Consider the following 24,145-nt stretch of genomic DNA (forward strand, 5'->3'; position numbering starts at 1 on the left):
TAATCGACTAGATGACGGTAAGAAAAAATCGAACCAGTCAACGCACATCTGGCGTCGCCGTATCATACCTGGCATCGCTGGAGCATTGGCGACTAAGGGAGAATCCATCCACCAAAGACGCTGCTGTCCGTCCTAGCTGAGGGGCTATAAGCCGTTCAGTCTAACACAATATCATGCTGTCCGTGTTATTGTCCAGGCACATTTTCGAAGCGTACATAAAGCGTTGCCTTCAACAAAGTCGCGTCATCTCGACCAGCAGATACTGATTACTCCACTCGTAGGTTTACCACGAACGAATCTGCACTGTGACGTTTCAGACGTCGTTTCAGTGCCGTGAGGATCTGCCGCAACGCTGGTGACCGACCGATTGAGGATACCGCCACTAAGCTTCAACTATCGGGTGGCTACACTGACTTAAAGATACGCGTTGGTTGCCTTAACAAGAGCCAGGGACGTCAGTCTGGAGGCAAGCACGGCAACCTCCGCCGCTCCTTTTCTATGTCGAATACTGCTCCGCCATTCATATCTTCTACCACTTCAACTGGAGTCTCCAGCGTCAGAGCTCTCACTCTCTAATTCACCTGCTCAACGCCTACGACGCCAGCCACGGGACTTCTGACGCTCTTGACGCTCTACAGCCTCGTCAATCATCGCACTGTCGACGCGGAGGAGGCTGTAGTGTACTATGACTTCCGTGTCACGTACATCGCTTCAGCCTTCGACGGCGTCGCGCTTACCTCGTTCAGCAGCAACGAGCGACCGGCTAATGAAGCATTGATCGAGGTCACGCTGGGTCAGCAGGTCCAAGTGACAGTCACAAACTAACTGGACGAACCCACGTGTCTACACTGGCATGGACTCAAGCAACTCAGCACTCAAGAGATGGACGGACTCGCTGGCATCACGCAGTGCTACATCCCTCCTAACGCCACCGCCGTGTACCATTTCGAACCGGATAAGGCCGGTAGTTTTTGGTGGCACAGCCAGCACAATACCCAGTACCCGTACGGTCTTCGTGGGCCGCTTGTGGTCCACCCTCGTGACGACCAGCTCCAACCGTAGGAGAAGGACATTGACGCCGAGTACAACGTGGCGGACATATATCACGGAGATCCGGGTGTACCGCCTATGTGGGACTTCATCTTGATCAACAACCGCGGACGCTACAACTGCACGGCTGCAGCCACGTACAGCTTCACGAAGTGCTCCGAAGACCAGCGACTCACTCGTTTTCGCTTCAAGACGGGGAAAAAGCATCTGCTCCGTGTCATGTCCATGAGCGCCCTGGCTCCGTTTGAGTTCAGCATCGACGGGCATCTATTGCGCGTCATCGCAGTGGACGGAGAATCTCTGGAGCCGTCGGAGCTCATCACCAATATCACTATCAACATCGGACAGCGGTACGATCTCCTTGTGGAGGCCAAGAACGCCACAGACACGCCGATCGGCTCCTTCTGGATAAGAGCCACGGGACTCAATGGTCTGCCCTGGACGGCAGCAACTGGTGCTAATGCCAGCGATGGCTCCATCAGCGACAGTGAGTAGAGGCGCGAAGTCCGGTATGAAGAACTGGTTGAAGCTGCTCCCGTCGACTGCGACCTGACCGCAGGGAAGAGGAACTCGATGACCAACTCGCCGACCGTCGACGTCTCGTTCCAGCGCTGCGTAGTGGGCTCCGATACGTCGTCCTCCTCGCAGTATACTATTGCCAGACCGTTGGCGTTGGTATGACCACGGCAGAGCTGCCCGTCACGAGCATCCCACGCGAGATTTTCTACGGCGACCACGTCGAGATCGTTCTGGTTAATGAACAGAACGAGCAGCACCCGTTCCATTTGCACGGCCACTCACCCTGGGTGGTAGGCAGCCGCCACGCCACGTTAGCTGACGTGCAGAGTAATACTTTACGTCCATTGAAGCTTTCCGGCGCCATGTTCCGCGACGTGTACACTGTCCCGGTCTGTCCGGTTGGCGACACCGACGCGTGCACGGGAGTTGGCTACGTCGTACTACGACTGGAGGCGGACAACCCGGGCGTGTGGACGATGCACTGCCACATCGACTATGATATTCATGGAAGGAGAGAAGCAGCTGCAACAAGCAGGCGTCGACGCCTTCTCCAGCAGTACCTTGAGCGTCTGTGGCAGCTACTACACCGGGCTGCGTTCAACACGGCCACAACCGTCACCGTACCGTAGTTTTTGAGGTCCATTCAGGCAAAATTGAGAGAGTTTGAGGTCCGTTTGAGACACCTTCTAGCCCTGCTGCGTCTCCCGCCCTTGGTACAGCTCCGTGTGTGCGTCAGCAAGCGATTGCCGCTCGTGTGGGCGTCATGAGGATTGCGCGTCGCGGATCTGTTCCACCCCCGCGATTGGCCAAAAACTGTCTTACCGCCTTGATAAAGGACACAGCACTTGATGCTGAAGACCAAGCAGTCCGTGACCGCTGCACGTCGCTGGATATATCGCTTTAACGCGCCGATGTCGTGGTCATTCGCCATTTGACCCGCCCCTTTTGGATACCTCTCCCGATGGTTCCCGTTCCTCCCGGTGCAAAAGTGTGGCTTGTCACGGGCTGTGCCTCTGGCTTGGGGCGTGAGGTGGTGGTGGCCGCATTGGCGCATGGAGACTGCGTGATCGCCACGGCTCGCAACCCCGAGCGACTGGCTGATCTCGAGAAGAAAGGCGCCTGGACGTTGGCGCTGGATGTGACCGCCAGTCAAGACGAGCTGAGCGCCGTGGTGACCCACGCGCTGGACGTGTATGGAACTATTGACGTCCTCGTGAATAACGCGGCGTATCTGCTGGAAGGCGCCATCGAAGAGTGCAGGTGAGCTCTTCGTGTGATACATGTACCTACTTTTTAAAGGGGCAATTTTCAGTGACCGATTCTGACTTGATCTGACTCCTGATATCTTGATTTTTGTATTGCAGTGAGCAAGAGAGTACAACACTAACGTATTCGGCATGCTGCGCGTCCTGCGTGCTGTACTGCCGCATATGCGCGAGAAACGATCGGGTGTTGTAGCAAACGTAGGCTCGGCCGGTGGCTGGAAGGGGATCCCAGGTATCGGTCTCTACGGCTCGACCAAGTTCGCCATCGCTGGTATCACGTTGGCTCTGCGTGAAGAAGTGGCTCCACTAGGCATTGAAGTGACAGTGGTGGAGCCTGGCGCACGTCCATTTTGGGCAAGGGGTTCATTCCTGCAAGGACTACCATTGAGGATTTTGCGCCACTCACGCAGCCGCTGACAACGCACGTTGCCAGTTTCAGTGGCAAGCAACCGGGAGACCCGGCCAAGGCTGCACAGCTCATGGTCGAAGCACTAACCAAGACTGGACGTTGTAAGGGCAAGACACTGCCTATAATAGTAGACTGCTTCTTGGCAAGGATGCCGTGAAGCTTGGACAGTGCGTACTAAAGCAAAACAAGCGCGAGCTGGATGAGTGGGCAGAACTGGCGGGTTCGACAGACTTTGCGGACGCCAGCAAGCCGTAGATTCGTCCACAGTAGAGTTAATAAACAGTCGAGTTGTGAAGCAATGTCGACGTCGTTGAAGCTGTGTGATGTGTCCTTCAAAGCTAATGTACAGTATGACACGGCAATGCTTCAGAGTTCACGGGACCCATCCAAATGCAGACCAGAAACCAGCACCAAATTCGGGTCACGGGACCTGACTGAGTAAGTGACTCAGGTTCATTTCGTATTTTCTCGGTGAGCACGAATTCCTCGCTTTCTCAACATGACTGAGCGCAAGGTGTGGCTCGTGACTGCCTGTTCTTCCGGTTTCGGCAAGGAGATCGTCCTCGCGGCACTCGCGCGCGGAGACCACGTCATCGCAACGGCTAGAGATGCCAGCAAGCTTCAAGACCTCGTGGACCTAGGAGCCCGTGCGCTTGCACTGGATGTGACGGCGAGTGATGCTGAGCTCAAGAAGGTGATCGACAAGGCTCTGAGCTTCTACGGCACCATCGACATCCTCGTCAACAACGCGGCGTTCCTGCTTGGTGGCGCGATCGAGGAGTGCTCGGACGAAGAAGCGTACAAACAGTACAACACGAACGTCTTTGGAGTTCTGCGTATGCTGCGTGCCGTGCTGCCTCACATGCGCGCCAAGCGATCGGGAGTGGTAGCCAACATCGGCTCAGCCAGTGGCTGGGTCGGTATCAAGACGATGGGTGTGTACGGCTCCACTAAGTTCGCTCTGGCCGGACTCACGTTGGCTCTGCGTGCTGAGCTGGAGCCGTTCGGTATCGACGTGACGGTCATTGAACCGGGTTCGTTCCGTACCGCTATCCTAGGCAAAGGTTTCTCGGCGATGAAGAAGTCCATCCCCGACTACCTCCCGATCACGCAGCCTCTGCACGACCGTATCAACCGCGTGAACTCGGAGCTCCAAGAGGAGAAGCAGCCTGGTGACGCGGCTAAAGGAGCTCAAGTCATCGTGGAAGTGCTTACGAAAACTGGTCGTCGTGTCGGGAAGACGATCCCAAGTCGCATGTTGCTGGGTAAGGACGCGGTAGCGATCGGAGACAACGTGCTCAAGGAGAACCGTCGCGAGTTCGACGATTGGGCCGAATTGGCAGCGTCTACGGACCACGACGATCTCCAGGCCAGACTGTAAGAAGTTGAATTGCTTAGAAAATAATTAAACAGTCAAAGCATTAAAAATTCAAATAAATAAAACGAAAGATTTTTTCGTGGGTCAAGAAGTGTATTGTTTGCTGTTTTTACCGATACTTTCCGACGCCTTCATTGACTGCGTATTGATTACTGCTTTTCGCTGAGTTTTACAGCGTTTTAGTCGTGTTGCTCTCCCCTGCAACAGCAATAGAACAGTTTGGTAGGACGCCCTTACTGGTCAGATCTTTAATGATCGACTGAGCGGGAATACCTCCATTCAAACACCCGCCACAATGATGCAACGCGAGCACGTTGTTGTCACTCGTTGCAATGATCGGCGACCCAGACGATCCTTCTTGAGTGTCGACGTAGTAGCCCACATCGTCATCGCGGCACTCTGTGACTGTAAGCGACTCGACACGACCAGGTTGGCCATTGTAGAGCCACGCAATACGCTTGCCGTAGCCCAACGGGTGCTGCGGGATGTAGATGTCCTCATTTAAGACTGCCCCGGAGCCACGGAACCGCAGATACCCCGTCTTCTCGTACAGCTTGGAGAAGTTCGTTAAGGTCATGTTGACTCCAAGACGGACAAGTGCGTAGTCCAAATCCTCCGACACTGCTACAAGCGTAGTACCGGTCACTCCAGCAGATCCAGGACAACCTCCACGCGTATCACACGTTTCACTGCCGCCACAGCTCTCGGACTCCGCAAAAAACTCCACTTTAGTGTTTAGCGCGTCTTGGTCGGTACTGATACAGTGTTGGTTAGTGATCATGTGACCCTCACAACCGATCAGCCAGCCCGTACAATAGGCGATCTCCATTCCGTTCTCCTTTATAATTGACAAGCGTGCTACCGGCTGAGACTTAAGCAACATAACAGCTCCTTCCTCGCTGTTTGTCGAGCTAGGAGCACAAGCAGCTTCGACCGACTCGTCCGTGCCACACACACTCTCCTTGTTGAAGTCGTCTTTTGAGTCTGTCGCGTTAGCCGTGCTTATCAAAGGCACTTTAACTGCACCTTGTAGATGCTTAACTTCCGCCACTAGCTCCTTCGGAGAGAATAACACTTCATCGACTGTGAAGCCTCTGCAAGAAGTCGAATTGGCTTTCTCTGGAGCTGAGGCTTTGATCAGCTCCAGCGTGACGCCGGACCCAGCGATCCCCGTGGAGTAGAATTTGCCCGTTGCGTTTTTCCCCGACAATGCTGCCACAGGGGGTGAAGTGGCATCGGAGCCTCTGATAATCAGCATATCGGCTTCTGGGAGGTTAAATTGTTTGAAGTGCAGCACGTAGATGCCCTTGCCAAGTCCAGGATTTAGCTGTAGACGGTAGGAAGGTTCAGTTGTAGTTGCTTTCGGTAGTGCTGAATAGTTGGAGAATTTGCACCCCGCACCGACAAGGATGCCCACCACTTGGCCCGTGGACTGCGCAATGGCTCCAACTAGTGCAATTGCAGTGAGTAGAATGACGATGGACCACTGCATCTTGGAGAATATCGCTAGGCAAATTCCAGAGTGTCGTTATGATCTGTTGTAAATCAAATGCCAATGATTGAAAGAGAATGTAAACATGGCGAATAAGTTAAGGAAACTTATGCTTCTGCATCAGTTGTCTAATCTTTCAAGGTCAATCTTGCCGTATCCCATCTGAGCTGCTCAACATTAAGAAGGACTCGCTTTCTCAGCATGACTGCCAGATCGATAGCCCGAATATGCGATCTCATGATTCCGTTCGGATTGAAGATCTTCGTCATGGCGCTCGCGTGTACCGCACGAATGATTTCGGGGTAGTCACATCGCGAATCAAGAGATCGAAAGTGGCGGTCAACATTGGCTCGGCGAGTAGCTGGGTTAGTATCACCGTATTTGGTTCCACGAAGTTTTTGGGACTACTGTATGTAAAATCGATTTAGCTTGGACAATTAAAGTGCGTTATCGTCAAACAGGCTTCACAGCTGCTCAGAAACATTTGTGGTCTCTTGTTCTGGGTAAACATCAAATGACTTCTCCCACTGCACCAAATTGGCTGTGCGACGCACTCTGATTGGTCAAAACATTGTAGTCATAGACCAAACTCAGTGTAGCCATGGGAAAGCCCCATAAGTCATCGACCCAAATAATCCATAAATGTATTCACCGTTTTCACGAATGCCTGTTTCGTACTTTGCGAAAGACTTCACGTTTCCGCGCGACTGCACTTTTGCGGGCGACCACACAGTTGAGGACGACTGCACAATTGAGGAAGATACTTTGTCAGGCACGGGCCACGCATAGAAATAGCAAGTTTCATTTCATATTTTCCCTTCGCGGAGCGCAAGCGACTGCAATGGACCTGCCCGAAACTAGTCGCCTGTACGGTGCGGCCATCGCTGCAGCCAAATTTGCCGATCAACGACTCGAGTCTCGCACGCGGGTCGACTATACCGGCAGCTTTCGTCGATTCACCGCTTTTTGCATAACTGAAGGATACCCAGACCCAATGAAACAGCGATTTGTTCAGCTCCCAGGTGTACTAGCAGCGTACATTAATCAGCTCGCGACGGCGAACAAGAGTCAGTGGCCTGCTGAGAAGCTACGGGCCGCGATTAGCTGGCATTACGCGAAGCCGGAAATGCTTTCAGGTGGACACCCGCACGATCGCTGGGTTATTGAAACTCAAGCAGATGGCTCGATTGTACCACGCGGAAACCCCACCCGATCCGCAGCAATTACGCAATCCTCGCAGGCAGTAGTAAAGCAAAAAAGCGTGAAAGAACTCCTAAGCGCGCGTCACCTATGTCGCTCGCAATGCTAACGCGAGTAATCACTTTCCTTGAAACTTATTCGGACTTCAATGAGACGATGCGCTTGTGGTTTTCTGCCGTGTGCTCGCTTGCCTTTTACGGGATGTGTCGAATAAATGAGGTGCTGCTCATGAAGAAAGGAGATATACAGCTCGGACCTCGGCGCAAGTCGCGCAAGAACGACAAGGAGATCAAATTTGGATGTTTCACAATACGCGACCGAAAAACGGACCATGATCCACTGGCAAGTCGCACATACTCTTTGCATCACCTCCCTAAGGATGAGCAAGTCACCGAGGCTTTGGCGTACCTGGAGAGATGGTTTAAATATGCATGTACGCGGTTAGACCACATGAGGGACAGTGGTGACTACGCGTTCCCAGCACTGACAAAGGTTCCCCGCGGCGGTGCTAAACGTCCGAAGAACTCTCTCGCTAGCGCTAGTCCTAATGGGACATTTGGGAATGTTGGCGTTAAATGGGGCACTCCAATGTCGGACAGTAACTTCACTCAGATTATCAACATTGTCGCCAATGCAGCTGGAATCAGCAAGAATCTCCTTGGGGATGACATCTGGTTTACATCACATTGCTTTAGGCGAGGCGGAGCTCAGTACAGATTTATGTTCGCTCCTGAACAAAGCCGTCGGTCTTTGAAGCTGGTGAAGTGGTGGGCAGGATGGGCGCCAAGTGAAAAGGCTGAGACCGTAACACGATATCTACTAGACGACGTTCTAGATCGCGAGGAAAACCAACTTGGGGATTTGTTGGCCCCTGATGCGACTATACCTACCAATGGGTCCCTGGCAAGCCTTCACGACTTCGACTACAGCTGCGCTCAACCTAGCAACAGTTTTATTTTGGATGAGGCTGGTGATGTGCCAAAGGAGTCTGCTCCCTCCCTTTTGGACTCAATCGTAGGAGACATCAAAACTGCAATTATAGCGGAACTTCGCGATATGCTGAAATCTATTAGCTCGAGTCAGAGCTCGGCTCAACGAACGGAAAATGACGAAGGCGGCGGCATCGTGGAACCTGAATCGGCTCATATTGCAAATGACTCTGCGAACTTGGTGTCGGAGCTACCAGACGCTAAAGGGTGGCGAGACTATGCTAACCAGTACTGGCATGCTAATGCGGCATGCCACCAGCTCAGAGCTGGCGTTGACATGCTTCCACATGAACGCAAGTTACGTCGATCACGTCTTTCTCGAATGAAGATCATTGCTGAATATGTCCAAGAAAAGCACGCCGGCGACCAGGACCAATTCGAGGCGGACTTTGCACTTTGCATTCATGGTGACCTAGCCGTTAACAAAATTCTTGCCGAGATTAGAAAACGTAAGCGAGCGTAAACATCGTCCTCAAAAGTGCAGTCGTCCTCAATAGTGCAGTCGTCCTCAGCTGTGCAGTCGTCCTTTACTGTGATGTCGTCCTCAAAGGTGCAGTCGCTCAGTTGTGTGCAGTCGTCCTTAATAGTGCAGTCGTCCCAAACTGTACAGTCGTCCTCAAAAGTGCAGTCGTCCTTAACTGTGCAGACGTCCTCAACTGTGCAGTCGCTCAGTTATGTGCAGTCGTCCTCAATAGTGCAGTCGTCCTCAACTGCAGCCGTCCTTAACTGTGCAGTCGTCCTCAACTGTGCAGTCGTCCTTAACTGTGCTGTCGTCCTCAAAAGTGCAGTCGCTCAGTTGTGTGCAGTCGTCCTCAATAGTGCATTCGTCCTTAACTGTGCAGTCGTCCTCAAAAGTGCAGTCGTCCTCAACTGTGCAGTCGTCCTTAACTGTGCTGTCGTCCTTAACTGTGCGGTCGCTCAGTTGTGTGCAGTCGTCCTCAATAGTGCATTCGTCCTTAACTGTGCAGTCGTCCTCAAAAGTGCAGTCGTCCTTAACTGTGCAGTCGTCCTCAAAAGTGCAGTCGCTCAGTTATGTGCAGTCGTCCTCAATAGTGCAGTCGTCCTTAACTATGCGGTCGTCCTCAAAAGTGCAGTCGTCCTCAACTGTGCAGTTGTCCTTAACTGTGCAGTCGTCCTCAAAAGTGCAGTCGCTCAGTTATGTGCAGTCGGCCTCAATAGTGCAGTCGCTCAGTTATGTGCAGTCGTCCTCAATAGTGCAGTCGTCCTTAACTGTGCGGTCGTCCTCAAAAGTGCAGTCGTCCTCAACTGTGCAGTCGTCCTCAAAAGTGCAGTCGTCCTCAAAAGTGCAGTCGTTCTCAACTGTGCAGTCGTCCTCAACTGTGCAGTCGTCCTCAAAAGTGCAGTCGCTCAGTTATGTGCAATTGTCCTCAATAGTGCAGTCGTCCTCAATAGTGTAGTCGTCCTCAATAGTGCGATTTTAAATACACTACAATAAAGTAATAATGATAAATGCTTCAAGGCTAACCAACACGCATAAAACTCAAAATTAATTAAAACATATGCTTTATGTAGCCTCGAAGCTCGTACACCAATGGATGGGCCTGATGAGGGTGGTCGAGTCAGCGGGTTACGATAACTACTTAGTGGAGCGAGAAGACGACGGGGGGACACGGGAGCAATTTATAGCGCACGTGTCATTTTTGGCTACTTACCACTACCCAACGGCATTACTAGAGGCTACAGCAAAGGACATCGAGGCGCAGCTTGAACATGAAGGTGCGGGTGAATTTGGGAAAGCTTTCGCGACGGCAGGCGCGGCTACTGGAGCAACGGCGGCTCCAGTATACACAACATTTGCGACAGGAAGCCGAAAACGAGAAGCACGAATAATGGCGAGTCAGGAACCACGAGTCGACTCGAGCATCAAGATGGTGGAGATACGACGACAAAAGCGGCGCAACGAGGCAGGACAATATGTCCTTGAGCTCGAGCTACGGCCCGTTTGTGGATCTGGATCCGGTCGGGCAGGAACCGATGGAGGCAAAGACGTTGGCCAGCGCTGGGTCTCGATCAGAAAATACGATGCATTGTTCGAAGCCGACAGAGTCGTGGAAGAATCTGTATCTGGAGAAGGCGTGTAACCGGGCAGTGGCCCGGAGTGCGCGATGGGCCTGTGGTGGTGACGCAGTGCGGATCCAGCAAGCCTGTGGAACCTTTGTGGGGCGGGATCAAGTTGAAGAAGGGCGAGGCGAAGTCGGCGAACCTGGATGGAGTGCGAAGAGTCGCGATAACCAGAGGGTTATAGCCGATGGATCGCTCACGGACGGCTCGAAGGCCGATGAGTACGGCCAGAGTGCCGAAGTGTAGGACGAAGTGAGGTGGGTGAGCAGCTGCGGACTGGCGTGCGGCCAAATGAAGATTGGCGGCGCCAGGATCGTGCGAGCTGTGTGGCGTGCGGCCAAAACGAAGACCGGCGGCGCCAAGAGGGGGAGAGCTCAGTTCAGAATTGGCGGTGTTGAGCACAACCAGTTTGAAGATCGCGGGTGCACGGGAGACACCAGCGACGCGACAGAGCCGTACGACAAAGTGCGACACTAAGTGCGAGACGTCGGCCAAGACTGGCACGAGTAGACGGACGAGTAAGCGAGTAGTGTGGTTGAAGGGCAGTGGCAGCACTGTCGAGTGCTACTGAGGCGAACGAGTAATCCAGGGCGCTGGGTTCTAGGCGGTGCGGCGCACTAAGAAGCATCTTCGTGAGCAACAGGGGCTCGCGAGGTTGTGCAGTGTGCCGTGCGGGCTCCAGGGACGGCGAAGGACGGTTGCACGGACGGCCGAGGTGGTTGAGAGTCTCCAAGGAGAGGAAACGTCTGTTGTGTTCAGCAGCAGAGCAGCGAGTCGAGTCTGTACAACGAGTTGAATCGGTGGTCGTGCGGGTGTTTGTGTACACCAAGGGCGGCGACTACGGATCAAACGATCGTACGGTTTTATAGGGTTGATATTAATAAATAGGGACAGACGTCCCGGCACGGGTGACCGAGCCAACAGGCGTTATTACTAGTCGATATCGTACGAACCTGGGCCACAAACGCAGCACAGCACCAGCTATACGACACGCCGTCAAGCAGGCGTTACAAGACTTGTTACAGCTTCCTTTTGTATTTTAAATTATTATAGCAATTAACACATCTTGTACAATCGATTAATTGCGGGAATCCATTTTAACGAAATGGGCAAGGGCATAATGCATTGAACACCTCTGATCCACACTGCACGCAGATGCAATAGTAAAGCGTTTTTAAAATATTTTTCTTGCCAGCCAGCCGACCCTGTTTGCGAGCTCTGGGTCTTACTCGAGCCAAACCGTAGTCCTCGAATAGGTGTTCCTGCTTCAGTTTCTAAGCGTTCCAGGTAATAAAGCGCACTGTAGCTGATCCACGTTTTGAACCCACAACCCAAGTTGGACCTGGCTTAATGATGGATTGTCGGCTTTGTGGTGACAGATCTGACGTCACTGTGCATTCGTCTGCCTGTTTCGCGACATGGGTGGAATCTTGGTGGGCGAAGGTGTAAGCGGCATTGCAGTGTTGGGCGGGGAATTGATAAATGCCACCACAAGCCGGCACCAATCGAGCCACTTCGCAATTAGCAAAACGCAACGCTGCCCCCCTGTCATCTGAACCACTATCAATATTGTGTGTACCGTGTATTGGGTACCGCTTCGAAAAGTGATTCCTCTATATAGCAATAACATGCGGAGTGGATCGTCTGTACTGGTAGAGGAGACAAGAGCTCTAAATTTTCTGCTAGAAACAAGACTAAAACATGCTCGAGTTGCAGATCCTAATAATCCCTTTTTCCTATTTGGGCTATCGCTCGGGCACGGAAATTTAGAGAAGAACGCACAATATAACTTCGTTAAAAAAACTTCTTGCTATCATAACAGTGGAAAAATTATGGTATCTATGACAGCTCGACACAAAATAGGCCTTAGATTTGGTGGGCGTTGCGAGCCACAATCAAGCCCAAATGAACTCCCCACCCGGGTTTAGGCCATGGGACTTCCGGAGGGATGACGAAGTTGTCTAGAATATCACGGCTTCCCATTTTTTGCATATGTTTCCAGCAACGGAGAAACACACTTTTCATATCCCTTAGGGGAAAGCTGTAGGCTGACGCCCAACGATTCAAAACTTTGGCATTTTGGCCAAAGAGGGAGAAGTAGGACCCTGCAGAACGAAACCGTGAAAGTACATTTCCCAGTTCCCCCCCCCCCTCTTTTACAGGCCACGGATCGTGCGAGGGCACAACGAATCGTGCAGGGTCCCTGCAATTTTCATTCTTGGATATGTAAATTTTAAACGCAGACACGATGCGTTCAGTCCACACAAAGTCGTCAACATTCCAAATGAAATCCAGCGACGTGAGGACTTGCTCGTCCCTCAAGGATCTAGGTCGATAACTTTTACGCAAACGAATCGAGTTGACGGCTTGTCCAAGGGACACCCCCACGTTTTCTTAGGCCATGGGGCCTGCGATGGCACAATAAATGACGTTTTGACGATGAGTGGCTAAATTCTGGCTGAAATGTTACAAAGGATGGCAAGATTTTTTCTGTCCAATCACGGTCAGCAATGGTCGCCAAAGACAAATTCATTCCTATCTACTCTTCAATCGACGCGGCAACTTGTGTCGCATAAGTGTTGTCCAAGCAAATGTGATAAGAGATGGAGCCCAGTGACAGGCCCCAAGACGCATTCAGCCACCTATTATCCCCGTGCGGGACTACAAAAAGCCATGTAATATCCGTATGTCCATATATCTCATATAAACAGCGTAAAGCTGGCAGAATAGCATTGTCCCATCGACCTTGTAGCGCGTTTGGGCGAAGTCGAGCTCCTCCGGCCCGCGAACGAGCGATGGTGGCAGTTTGTGACTCTTGTCCAACGTGTATCTGCGTTTTATGTGTGTCACGCCTCGTCCGAGACTGTAGCCCCACGTCTCTCATGGCCGGTGGTCACCGCCAGTAGGAATGACGAAAGAATTAGACACGAGCGTGTTCCCTTAAGCTTCTTGTAGGCACGGAGTGCGGGAAGAATTCGTCTTCCCTGCTTGATCGTATTCGAACGGAAGGTAATCTTCTCGTCGTCGTCTTCTCCCTTTAATGACACTTTTGAAAAACTGCACTGGATCCGTATATCCTAGGATCGTAACACTTAGACGGGAAACGAAATAATTAATTTGTGTCGTTGCTCTTCAAGCTTCAACTACTGCTTCAGCCGCTTCATACGCACGTCCTCGGCAAAGCATACGTTCGTTAATATCAAAAGCGCTTTAGCGCTTATCACTAGCTGCCAGGTCCCAAAGTGTGCCTTTCTGTATCCTTAAATCACGTAGACTTCGTCACTAACACAAATCGGGATTCCAACACGCGTCCCTCAAAGTACAAACTTCGACTTCTTCGTATCTCCTATTCCAGCTAGAGTAATTAGATTCTTGAGATGCACTTTGTCGGCGCGTTGTGAAAGCATCCGCTGGTTTCACATCACCTCGCATCTTGCGCAACTCAATTACCCAACGTTCCACTTGTTCACGCACGATGTGTCAGTGCAAAAGCAATCGTCTAACGTCTTGACATCAACGAGATTGCCCCACCAGCCATTGTGAACACGAATCCTGTCGTGCTTTTCCGCGTTTCTGGATCAGTTGCCCAGTCACTATCACAATGACCTTTGAGAATTTTAGCTTCGGGCTCAGCTAACCGTCGTTTGTATGTTATTCCATAGTTCACAGTTCCCACTAGGTATTGTAGAAATGCGCCCACATGCTTGGATTTGCCACAAATCGGTTCAAGCGGCAAAGTGTAAATGCCAGATCAGGACGTGTACTTGTCGCCATATACATTTTCATACCCACAGCTTCACGGTACAAGAAACTAGTGTCACTGCTTTTTTGCCTTCCAGTGGAACAAAACGAGCGTTTACTTCCATAGGATTTGTCACAGCATGAGCTTCACTGTAGCCAAATTTCTTTAAAATGTCATGTGTATATTTGGCCTGAGTGATAGTAATTTGCTCATCTGTCTCTTGCACCTCAAAGCCAAGATATGCGGTCAATAGCCCTTGGTCCTTGAGTCCGTACGCTCGGTCCAATGCTTCAAAAACCACATTCTTGTTCTCCGCAGCCTTGGCCGCCACCAGGATGTCGTCCACACACACGAGGACGTGCATGACGTCCTCTACATCAATACGATAGTAAAAACAGGGCTCGGTCAGTGATCCCAGGTAGCCATGAGTAAGAAGCCACTGATTTATCTCAGTGTTCCACTCACGCCCCGACTGCCGCAACCTGTACCACGCTCTGACACCCACATACATGGGACCATCCACTTCATACGGAAACCCGTCAATTGACTTCACGTACTGTCGAATTCCATGTAATGCATTAAATATATGCCGTATCAACATCCCCTCCGTAAAGTGTCAGGTTCCACATTGCAGCCAATCACTAGGAGCCTAAAAGAAGCCATTCGCGCTACTGGCGATAACGTATCAACGAAATCCATTCCAGGCCATTAATAATTGCCAAGCGCGACAAGTCGAGCCTTAAAGCGAATCACATAGCCCTGGTTATCCGACTTCACGCTATAAACCTAGCGTGTCTTGATAGGCTTAGCATCCTTCGGAACATCCTAGTACATAATCTCCTCTAGAGCGCTACGTCGTCTCATCGCCGACATTTCTGCCAATTCGGCTTCAGGCCAGCAATTACGGTACTTGCTTCGCATAGCTTCGCGGTGGTTGTGTGGAGTCTGGGCATCAGTTGCTCGTATAGGGTGTCCGTTCCCATCCGGTACAGGCAACGTATTCTGCACAGCATTGACGACAAAGTTATCCCGATACTTAAGTCGACGACGCTCATGATATTGTCCTCTACATCAATACGATAGTATAAACAGGGCTCGGTTAGTGATCCCAGGTAGCCATGAGTAAGAAGCCACTGATTTATCTCAGTGTTCCACTCACGCCCCGACTGCCGCAACCTGTACCACGCTCTGACCCCCACATACATGGGACCATCCACTTCATACGGAAACCCGTCAATTGACTTCACGTACTGTCGAATTCCGAGTAATGCATTAAATATATGCCGTATCAACATCCCCTCCGTAAAGTGTCAGGTTCCACATTGCAGCCAATCACTAGGAGCCTAAAAGAAGCCATTCGCGCTACTGGCGATAACGTATCAGCGAAATCCATTCCAGGCCATTAATAATTGCCAAGCGCGACAAGTCGAGCCTTAAAGCGAATCACATAGCCCTGGTTATCCGACTTCACGCTATAAACCTAGCGTGTCTTGATAGGCTTAGCATTCTTCGGAACATCCTAGTACACAATCTCCTCTAGAGCGCTACGGCGTCTCATCGCCGACATTTCTGCCAATTCGGCTTCACGCCAGAAATTACGGTACTTGCTTCGTATAGCTTCGCGGTGGTGTAGGATAATGCGTCCTAAGACACGTTTTAAACTGTCCTATTTGTCCTAAATTTTACAGGGAGATTTTGGAGATGTGTCCTAAAAAGCGACTAATCCTTCGTTACAGAATATTATAATTTGTGTCCTCCAGATTGTCCTAAACCTCAAATAATAACTTTTTCCGGACTATCTACGTAAATTTACGTAAGAGTTACTTAAAACTCACATTGGCTTTACTTATTGTCCTGGGGCACAATTTCTGAATCTCCCCGAGCATCATGGACCATCGCGGCTACTCCTTCTGCAGCTAGGGCGCTCGTCTATCTGGCCTCTGCTGCCACCTGCGGAAGCAATGTCTTGGCCGCTCTGCTCACGAGCGCGAACGTTCAACAGTGCGGCACGAACCACTGAGATCCCGGACCAGGCCACCATTGACAAGATGTGCGCCTCGACTGCCTGCAACACCCTGCTCGCTGACGTGAAGGCCATGAACCTGGAGGAGTGCCAACTGCCGGTGGTGTCAGTTCCAACCTGAAGGCCGACCTGGTAGTCTACGTGCCGTCCAATTGCTCATCGACGTCGGCTCCAAGCCCGGACTCGCCTGCCACAAACGCACCTGTTGTCGACACCCCGACGACGCCAGACAACTCGACGAACCAGGCCGAGCACACTGCCGCGCTAACCAAGACCCCCATCGCTTGCTAACCGCGTCTTCGGATCGACTTGCAGCCAAGTAGCCCTTGCGAGTACTTTGCTGCTTTTTGAGCCCCCCCCCCTATATCGTTACGTTCTGATTATTAACCGTCGTTTGCAATGTGTATGTTGAAGTCGCTCAACCGTTATTAGCGGCTATTATGACCTTCAATGACTGTCATCCTTTGAAACGCTTTAAAAATATTGTTACACACTTTGAAGTAGAAAAGTTTCGTTGAGGTGCTTTTCGCGCACAACAAAGAGTCGACTGCTCTTGAAGAGAGGGGCGTTAAGATGATTATTGTTTCTAGCTAGGCCAGTTGAGGATGTTTTGAGGACAGTACATGTTGGGCTTGGTGCTGTCCTAATAGGACAGTGGTCTGAGTTGCAGTCTGTCCTAATAGGACAGCTGAGTGTCAAGTTGTCGAGTGTCCTATTAGGACACGCGGACCCTGGCTTGTTTCGTCCTAAAACTCATTGTGTTGTCCTAAATATCGGTTTGTTTATGAGCCGAATTGCTAGTTTTTTATCCCAGGTTTTAGGACAATAGGACACTTTAGGACTCCTAGTAGGACGCATTCTCTCCTACCTTCGCGGTGGTTGGGTGGAGTCTGGGCATCAGTTGCTAGTTTAGGGTGTCCGTTCCCATCCGGTACAGGCAACGTATTCTGCACAGCATTGACGACAAAGTTATCCAGATACTTAAGTCGACGACGCTCATGATATTCACCCAGGCCAGTTCGAGTTCGCTTATGTCCTTCTTGCTCGGCACAACGCTCAATTCGCATTTCTCCCGATCCTGTTTCCTTCCGTAGATGCTTACCCATTATCTCCGCACAGGCACTGATAATCGCGGATCCACTGTCATATGCAGAGACACCCTCGCCTTCGTGTACAGACATCTTACGTTCTTCATCCGCGACCCACTTACTTTCATCAATCCAAGGTCCAGATAGATGTTCACTTGCTAGGTCTGCATCGTCTATTTCAGAATTACCTCCACACTCACCAGCCACACTAGACCCACATTCAACCGCAGCTGACTCATTGTCACGGTCAGCTACCGTTTCCGTGTGCAAAGATTGTGATGCCGCCGTCAACAGGCAAGTGTCAGAGTCTTGTCCACCAATTTGAGTTTCGTTAGCTTTACCATTCGGACCTTTCGCTGGCTCACTCGGCAATCGGGTTGTAACCCCTCCAACAGTTGGCATTGACAACGTTGCTTGCGAAGCATTTCCACACAAGTAGTCATCACGATTTAAAGCTTGCACTGTATCACTATGCTGAATTCCGATGTATTATGATTGCTGCTCTGCAGCCTACTCGTCATGTTGCTCTGGAGACTCATCACCCTCCTCAAGGTCCATGATCGCTCCGACTACTTTCTCGCTCAATACCGGAGCAATATCATTTGTGCTTACGCCATCATACAGAGCCACAGTTGATTCAGCTGTAGAATCATCAAAATCTTGGACAAGATCACTTCGCTTGTCAAAATGTAATGACCCCCAGTCGTCATCTCCCGCTTTGAACCCATGTCTGTTGCGTTATATCATATCCTTACCAATCCATAAGTCCGATACAAATAAAGCCGTGTGATCACCCGGGAAGTAGCCGTTGCAACCCACTGTATCATCCGCGTATCCGAGCACAAAACCCAGATCCTGGTGTTTTTTTCGGCCTATTGTCACTAGGACATGCACGTAAGCCAGTGAGCCAAACTTACGAATGTGGTATTGATCTGGCTTGACACCGAATATAATCTCGTAGGGCACTCCTCCCGCACTTTTGTTGTAGGTTCTGTTCTTGATGTACATCGCATTACAAAGCGTCTCATGCCACAAGCTGATAGGAAATCCAGCATCAGGCATCATGCACTTCGTCATCTCATTAAGCGACTGGTGCGCTCTCTCACAAAGATTTAGCTGTGAGCTCTTTTTACGAGACATCAATAGCTGGAGCACAAAGCAGTAGTAACAGATTAGTTAGTTGATGTCAGTCTCATTCCAGTTAGATACTAATAAATAGGAGGAGCGCAAGATGTGAGTGGTTGTGACTATGAGGGAGAAAAACAGATCCGAGAAAGACTCTGAGGAGCTTCTCAAGAAAGGATCGTGACCATCATTGGTCCTCCCTTGCTTACTGCTGTAAGCCGGAGTAGTCACTGAGAGCTGAAAGGGGGTTTTGCCTGTGGGCCTTCCCCGATGAAACACAACTAGCCTCGACTCCATCACTTTTAAATTCTCACTCTGAACAACAAGTCCTTCATCTTAACTACACGACACGCCCGACACCAAAGACAAGACAACTCTTAAGTGCGGACGAGACCATCACTCTCGTAGGTTCTGAGCCCAAAGCGTGGTATTAAGTATTTTGGTGCAGTTGTGGCGAGGCTTTGCGCTTGTGGTAAGGACAAAGAAGTTGTTCAACACCAGCACCGGGCACATCCAACATGTCGACGAGCTCAGGTGGCCAGCAACAACCAGCAGTTGGTCAACAGCAGAATCAACAGCAACAGAACGCGCAACAACAAGGAGCTAATGGTGGAGCCAGAGCGAGGCGCGTGTGTGGCTCGAAGCCACCGAAGTACACGGAAGCTGGAGGTTTCGACCTCTATCATGCCCAAATCGAGGGATATCTTGCTCAGCACGGATGTTGGCAGGTTGTAAGTGGCAACGCAGTAGACGATCCAAATGACCCTCAATGGATAGAGAGGAACCAATTTGCGCGTTGTGCCTTATTATTTGGCATGCTTCCTAAAGATTCGAAAAAGGTGTGCAGAATGGCAACTGCTCGAGAAATGTGGACATCTTTTGAGCAAGATAAAACGAAGCGAGCATACGCAAGTGAAATTCGCCTTCGGCGAGATTTGTATGCAGCGAAATTCACTCCTGGTGATGACATGGAAAAATATCTCGAGCGACTCGACGATTTGAGACGTCAATTAGCCAACATGAATGCTGAAGTTACCGACAACGAAATGGTTAATATCGTTCTTCAAGGGGTAGTTGATTCGCATCGAAATGTAGTTCGAATGTTTAATCGAAACAACAATGGTGGTGTTGCCCCAGACTTGGCTACAGTTGTAAATGTTTTGCTTGGAGAAGCTGAGACGGACAGGGCATGCGCTGCTAATGCAAATAATCAAGTGGAGACTGTGCCAGTAACAAAGGTGATGTCCCAGCGACCCGCCATACAAAACACGAAGAAGCGCTTTAACAAGAAAGGTGGCAGTGGCAAGAAAGTGACACAAGAAAATCGGAAGTGCTTCTTTTGTAAGAAGAAAGGTCATCTGCGAGCAGATTGTTATGGCTGGAAGGCGCTGCAGAAGAAGAATGGTTCCAGCTCCGACGACACTGCCGATCATGAAGGCAGAGAAGTAACGTCAATGAGAATGGTTTGGTCTGGAGAACTTGGCGATACTGACAATCCGCCAGTGGCTATACGTATGGCGTGGCCTTCAGACAAAGTTGGTTTCGAAGTAGACCCAGTACATGATTGGATGCTGGATAGTGGTGCAGGTGCACATGTATGTGTCAACGGAGCTTCATTCAGTAAATTGGTCAAGGATCCTTTATTAACACTCGATTGGCAAGGTGGATTGAAAACTAATGAGCTTTCTGGGCCAATTAAACTGGAAATACTCAATGGGAAAGAAGTGGATTTGCCTGGAGTTCGTTATGCACCTGAAGGAGTGACTAATTTAATTAGTCAGCGTCTGTTAGAGCAATCAGGATGGAGACCATCATATTCTGACACAGACAACGAGCGACTACGATGCAAATACTTTGACAAGGACGGAATTCGTCTTGAATTCAAGAAGAAAGATGATGGATTCTACTGGATGAAGGCGAGCCCTATAGTATCAGTAGCAATGATGGCTGTTCGACATGGTAAAACGTTGGAAAACAGTGCCGTCATGAAATGGCATTTGAAACTGGCACATCTCAACGAAGCTGCAATGAAGAAAATGGTAGTGGATAAACTTACCGAAGGTATGGAAGGACTGAGTCTGAATGATTTCAAAAGGACGCCACTCAAATGCATTGCATGCGATGCTGCAAAGATGAAAAGAATGTCCTTCAAGCGCCAACAAGGAAAACGGTCTACAGAGTGTGGTGCACGTTTGATGTCCGACGTCTGCTATGTTGGAATTACAACACCTGGAGGAGCAAAGTATTTTCAATTGGTGCAGGATGAGGCTTCTCGTTTCAAATGGGTCTTCCTGCTTCAGAAGAAGAGTGAGGCCGCAGAAAATGTTATGAATTTGATTCGTCAACTTGAGAAAGACTTCAAAGTTAAGATGTTCTCGTGTGACCAAGGAGGTGAATTTTTAAATCGAGCGTTGACTACCTTCTTTCGTGAACAAGGAATAAAACTGTTGACGACAAATGCTTACACCCCGGAGGAGAACTGTTTGGTGGAAAAGCTCAATGGTAAACTTCTCAGCAAAGTTCGAGCGATAAGGGAAGCAGCGAATTTACCAGCGTGTTTATGGGGTGAAATATTGCACTATGTGGTGCACGTGGACAACAGAAGCGTGACTAAAGCCCTGACGAATATGACACCGTACGAGAAGTTGTGGAGCCGTAAACCAGATATGAAAGACTTGAAGGTATGTGGATGTGTAGCATATCATCATTTGCCAAAGGAGAAACAGCAGAACAAGTTGGAAATGCGAGCCAAACCTGCAATTTTTCTTGGTATGGCCGAGTCAACATTAGGATATCGACTTTTGGACCTCCAGACAGGAGAAATTCTCCAGCGCAGATCGGTTCGATTTCATGAGGATGTAGCTGTGGGAGGAGATTATGTGGAAAAGTTACTTGGTCAGCGATACTATGGTAAAAACACAGCTGCACCTCTTGAAATTTCCTACGTCCGGCTTCCTGTCAAACGTGTAGCAGTGTTAGATAACATGCCACAGGCAATTGAGCCATCAGTGGTTAATGTTGACCCACAGGCAATTGAGCCATCAGTGGTTCATGTTGACGAAGAAGCGAAACGTCCTGTGTCTATTGATGACGATGTAAGCATGAGTAGCAGTGACGAAAGTGATTGGGAGTGCGTTGAGACGATTGAAGCTGATGGCGGAGCATGTTGTGCCACTAATGCTCCAAACCAAAATGTGAAGTTGGAAGCACAGATTGTTCAACCTGGTGGGAGTGTGATAGTTGACGGTGGACATGCTGCTACAGCTCCGCGTAGATCTGGCAGGCAACGCCGATCGAGCAATAGATATAATCCCAATATGTGGGTGATGTCAATGACGCTGATGCAGTGCATGCTGATTGGAGTCGTCAATGATATTCTGAACCCCACAACGCGAAAAGAAGCTCTAGCGTCAGAGTATGCCGAGGACTGGCGCCATGCAATGGATTTGGAGCATGAAGCGTTGATGAAGAACGAGACTTGGGATCTAGTGCCACGACCGAAACAAAGGAAAGGTCGACGTCGGGCGAACATACTAACATCGGTGTGGGTCTTGGTGGTGAAAAGAAACGAGAAATGAGAAGTTGACAGACTGAAGGCAAGGCTTGCTATACGAGGTTTTCTTCAGAAGTTTGGAATTGATTATCTCGCTACTTACTCTCCTGTTGTCAGAATTGAGTCGGTTCGTCTGGTCATGCTGATGGCTATGCTACTGGGTTTGGAGTGCAAGCATGTCGATTTTGTGACAGCCTTTCTAAATGGTGAACTGGTTGATGTAGTAATTTACATGGAGCAACCGGAAGGATACGAAGATGGAACGGACCGTGTATGCAGACTACGCAAAGGTCTTTATGGATTGAAACAAGCGTCGAAGATATGGAATGATACACTACACAAAGTCTTAGTGAAACTTGGTTTCGTACAGTGTACGTTTGATGCAGGAGTGTATTGGAGACGATGTCAAGGACATGTGATGTTCCTTACAGTGTACGTTGATGATATCATAATTGCTAAGATTCCAAATGACATTGAAGAAGTCATTTTGCAGCTTGCAGATTGGTTTAAGCTGAAAGATTTGGGTCGAGTGCGACACCTTCTTGGAATGGAAGTAAACTACATGCCTGGACGAATGGTTTGCCTTTCCCAGACGGCGTACATTGAGCGGTTAGCAGATAAGTTTGGCCTGCAATCAGCAAGATCAGTTCGTTCACCACAGTTTCATCATGAAAAGCCTACTAAGATCGAGACGGAATTGACCAAGATCAACGACCCAGCATTGCCCTACAAAGAGATCGTGGGATCACTACAGTATCTTGTTGCTTGTACAAGACCTGATTTGGCCCATGTAGTGAGGAATTTGGGCCGATATATGAGTGCCTACAGCATTGAGAACTATCGAGCGGCACAGCGAGTAGTGCGCTACGCATTGGCTACAAAGAATATGGGATTGGTGTATCGAGTGAATTCTGAGTCTGTTGTGATGGATGCATTTTGTGATGCGGACCACCAGTCGTGTCCGGAAACGAGTAGATCTGTGACAGGATACCTTCTACGTCTACACGGCAACACGTGGATGTGGAAAAGTCATGGTCAACGACGTGTGACGGAGGACACATGCAGTTCTGAATTGGTTGCATGTTGCGAGTGTACTAAGATGGTTGTATGGGCAAGAGAACTTGTGCTGGAACTGGGTTTTAGTGGTCAAGAGCTACAAGTACCGATTCACTGCGACAACCAAAGTGCTATCGCTGTAGTGGCATGCAACGGCAACACGTCGAGAGTGAGACATATGGCAAAGCATGCACGTTTCATCAATGAGTATATTCAAGCAAAGGAATTGGATTTGGTGTACGTGCAGAGTGTTGAAAATCTAGCTGACATTTTTACTAAGGCGCTAGGTCCTGCAGAATTTGAGCGTCAGCGAAGTCGGCTCAATGTGGAAGACGTACCTAGTGCTTGGGCTGAGGTTGCGGCCTCTGCTCGAGAGCATGCAGTCGTGAAAGACGTCGAAATGGAAGAAGCCTGACAAGCATGATCGCAGCTATTCCGGACGGTTTTGTTGTGCTAGTGCACGTTGCATATTTGCATACTGGATAGTATCGAATCTGGTATGAGGTGGGAGTACGATACATCAATAGCTGGAGCACAAAGTAGTAGTAACAGATTAGTTAGTTGATGTCAGTCTCATTCCAGTTAGATACTAATGAATAGGAGGAGCGCAAGATGTGAGTGGTTGTGACTATGAGGGAGAAAAACAGATCCGAGAAAGACTCCGAGGAGCTTCTCAAGAAAGGATCGTGATCATCATTGGTCCTCCCTTGCTTACTGTTGTAAGCCGGAGTAGTCACTGAGAGCTGAAAGGGGGTTTTGCCTGTGGGCCTTCCCCGATGAAACACAACTAGCCTCGACTCCATCACTTTTAAATTCTCACTCTGAACAACAAGTCCTTCATCTTAACTACACGACACGCCCGACACCAAAGACAAGACAACTCTTAAGTGCGGACGAGACCATCACTCTCGTAGGTTCTGAGCCCAAAGCGTGGTATTAAGTATTTTGGTGCAGTTGTGGCGAGGCTTTGCGCTTGTGGTAAGGACAAAGAAGTTGTTCAACACCAGCACCGGGCACATCCAACATGTCGACGAGCTCAGGTGGCCAGCAACAACCAGCAGTTGGTCAACAGCAGAATCAACAGCAACAGAACGCGCAACAACAAGGAGCTAATGGTGGAGCCAGAGCGAGGCGCGTGTGTGGCTCGAAGCCACCGAAGTACACGGAAGCTGTG

The 24,145-nt window shown here is 50.0% G+C and overlaps 5 protein-coding genes across 5 annotated transcripts; 4 read left to right on the forward strand and 1 right to left on the reverse strand.

Moving 5' to 3' along the window:
* Nucleotides 1-882: 882 nt before the first annotated feature.
* Nucleotides 883-2,198, forward strand: PITG_17303 (multicopper oxidase, putative; the record flags this gene model as incomplete). The annotated part of the gene is made up of 3 exons (XM_002896765.1): nt 883-1,029; nt 1,063-1,537; nt 1,615-2,198. The coding sequence occupies 3 exons, from the start codon at nt 883-885 to the stop codon at nt 2,196-2,198; spliced, it is 1,206 nt and encodes a 401-aa protein (XP_002896811.1).
* Nucleotides 2,199-2,530: 332 nt separating this feature from the next.
* On the forward strand, nt 2,531-3,510 carry PITG_17304 (uncharacterized protein; the record flags this gene model as incomplete). The annotated part of the gene is made up of 2 exons (XM_002896766.1): nt 2,531-2,829; nt 2,942-3,510. The coding sequence occupies 2 exons, from the start codon at nt 2,531-2,533 to the stop codon at nt 3,249-3,251; spliced, it is 609 nt and encodes a 202-aa protein (XP_002896812.1).
* A 232-nt stretch (nt 3,511-3,742) lies between these two features.
* PITG_17305 (uncharacterized protein) lies at nt 3,743-4,624 on the forward strand (the record flags this gene model as incomplete). Its single annotated transcript, XM_002896767.1, has 1 exon — nt 3,743-4,624. The coding sequence occupies one exon, from the start codon at nt 3,743-3,745 to the stop codon at nt 4,622-4,624; it is 882 nt and encodes a 293-aa protein (XP_002896813.1).
* Nucleotides 4,625-4,790: 166 nt separating this feature from the next.
* Nucleotides 4,791-6,113, reverse strand: PITG_17306 (uncharacterized protein; the record flags this gene model as incomplete). Its single annotated transcript, XM_002896768.1, has 1 exon — nt 4,791-6,113. The coding sequence occupies one exon, from the start codon at nt 6,111-6,113 to the stop codon at nt 4,791-4,793; it is 1,323 nt and encodes a 440-aa protein (XP_002896814.1).
* An 841-nt stretch (nt 6,114-6,954) lies between these two features.
* Nucleotides 6,955-7,690, forward strand: PITG_17307 (uncharacterized protein; the record flags this gene model as incomplete). Its single annotated transcript, XM_002896769.1, has 4 exons — nt 6,955-7,184; nt 7,234-7,272; nt 7,361-7,532; nt 7,661-7,690. The coding sequence occupies 4 exons, from the start codon at nt 6,955-6,957 to the stop codon at nt 7,688-7,690; spliced, it is 471 nt and encodes a 156-aa protein (XP_002896815.1).
* Nucleotides 7,691-24,145: the final 16,455 nt, after the last annotated feature.

The sequence above is a fragment of the Phytophthora infestans genome, genomic scaffold (genome assembly GCF_000142945.1).
Source record: "Phytophthora infestans T30-4 supercont1.53 genomic scaffold, whole genome shotgun sequence".
NCBI lineage: Eukaryota > Oomycota > Peronosporomycetes > Peronosporales > Peronosporaceae > Phytophthora > Phytophthora infestans.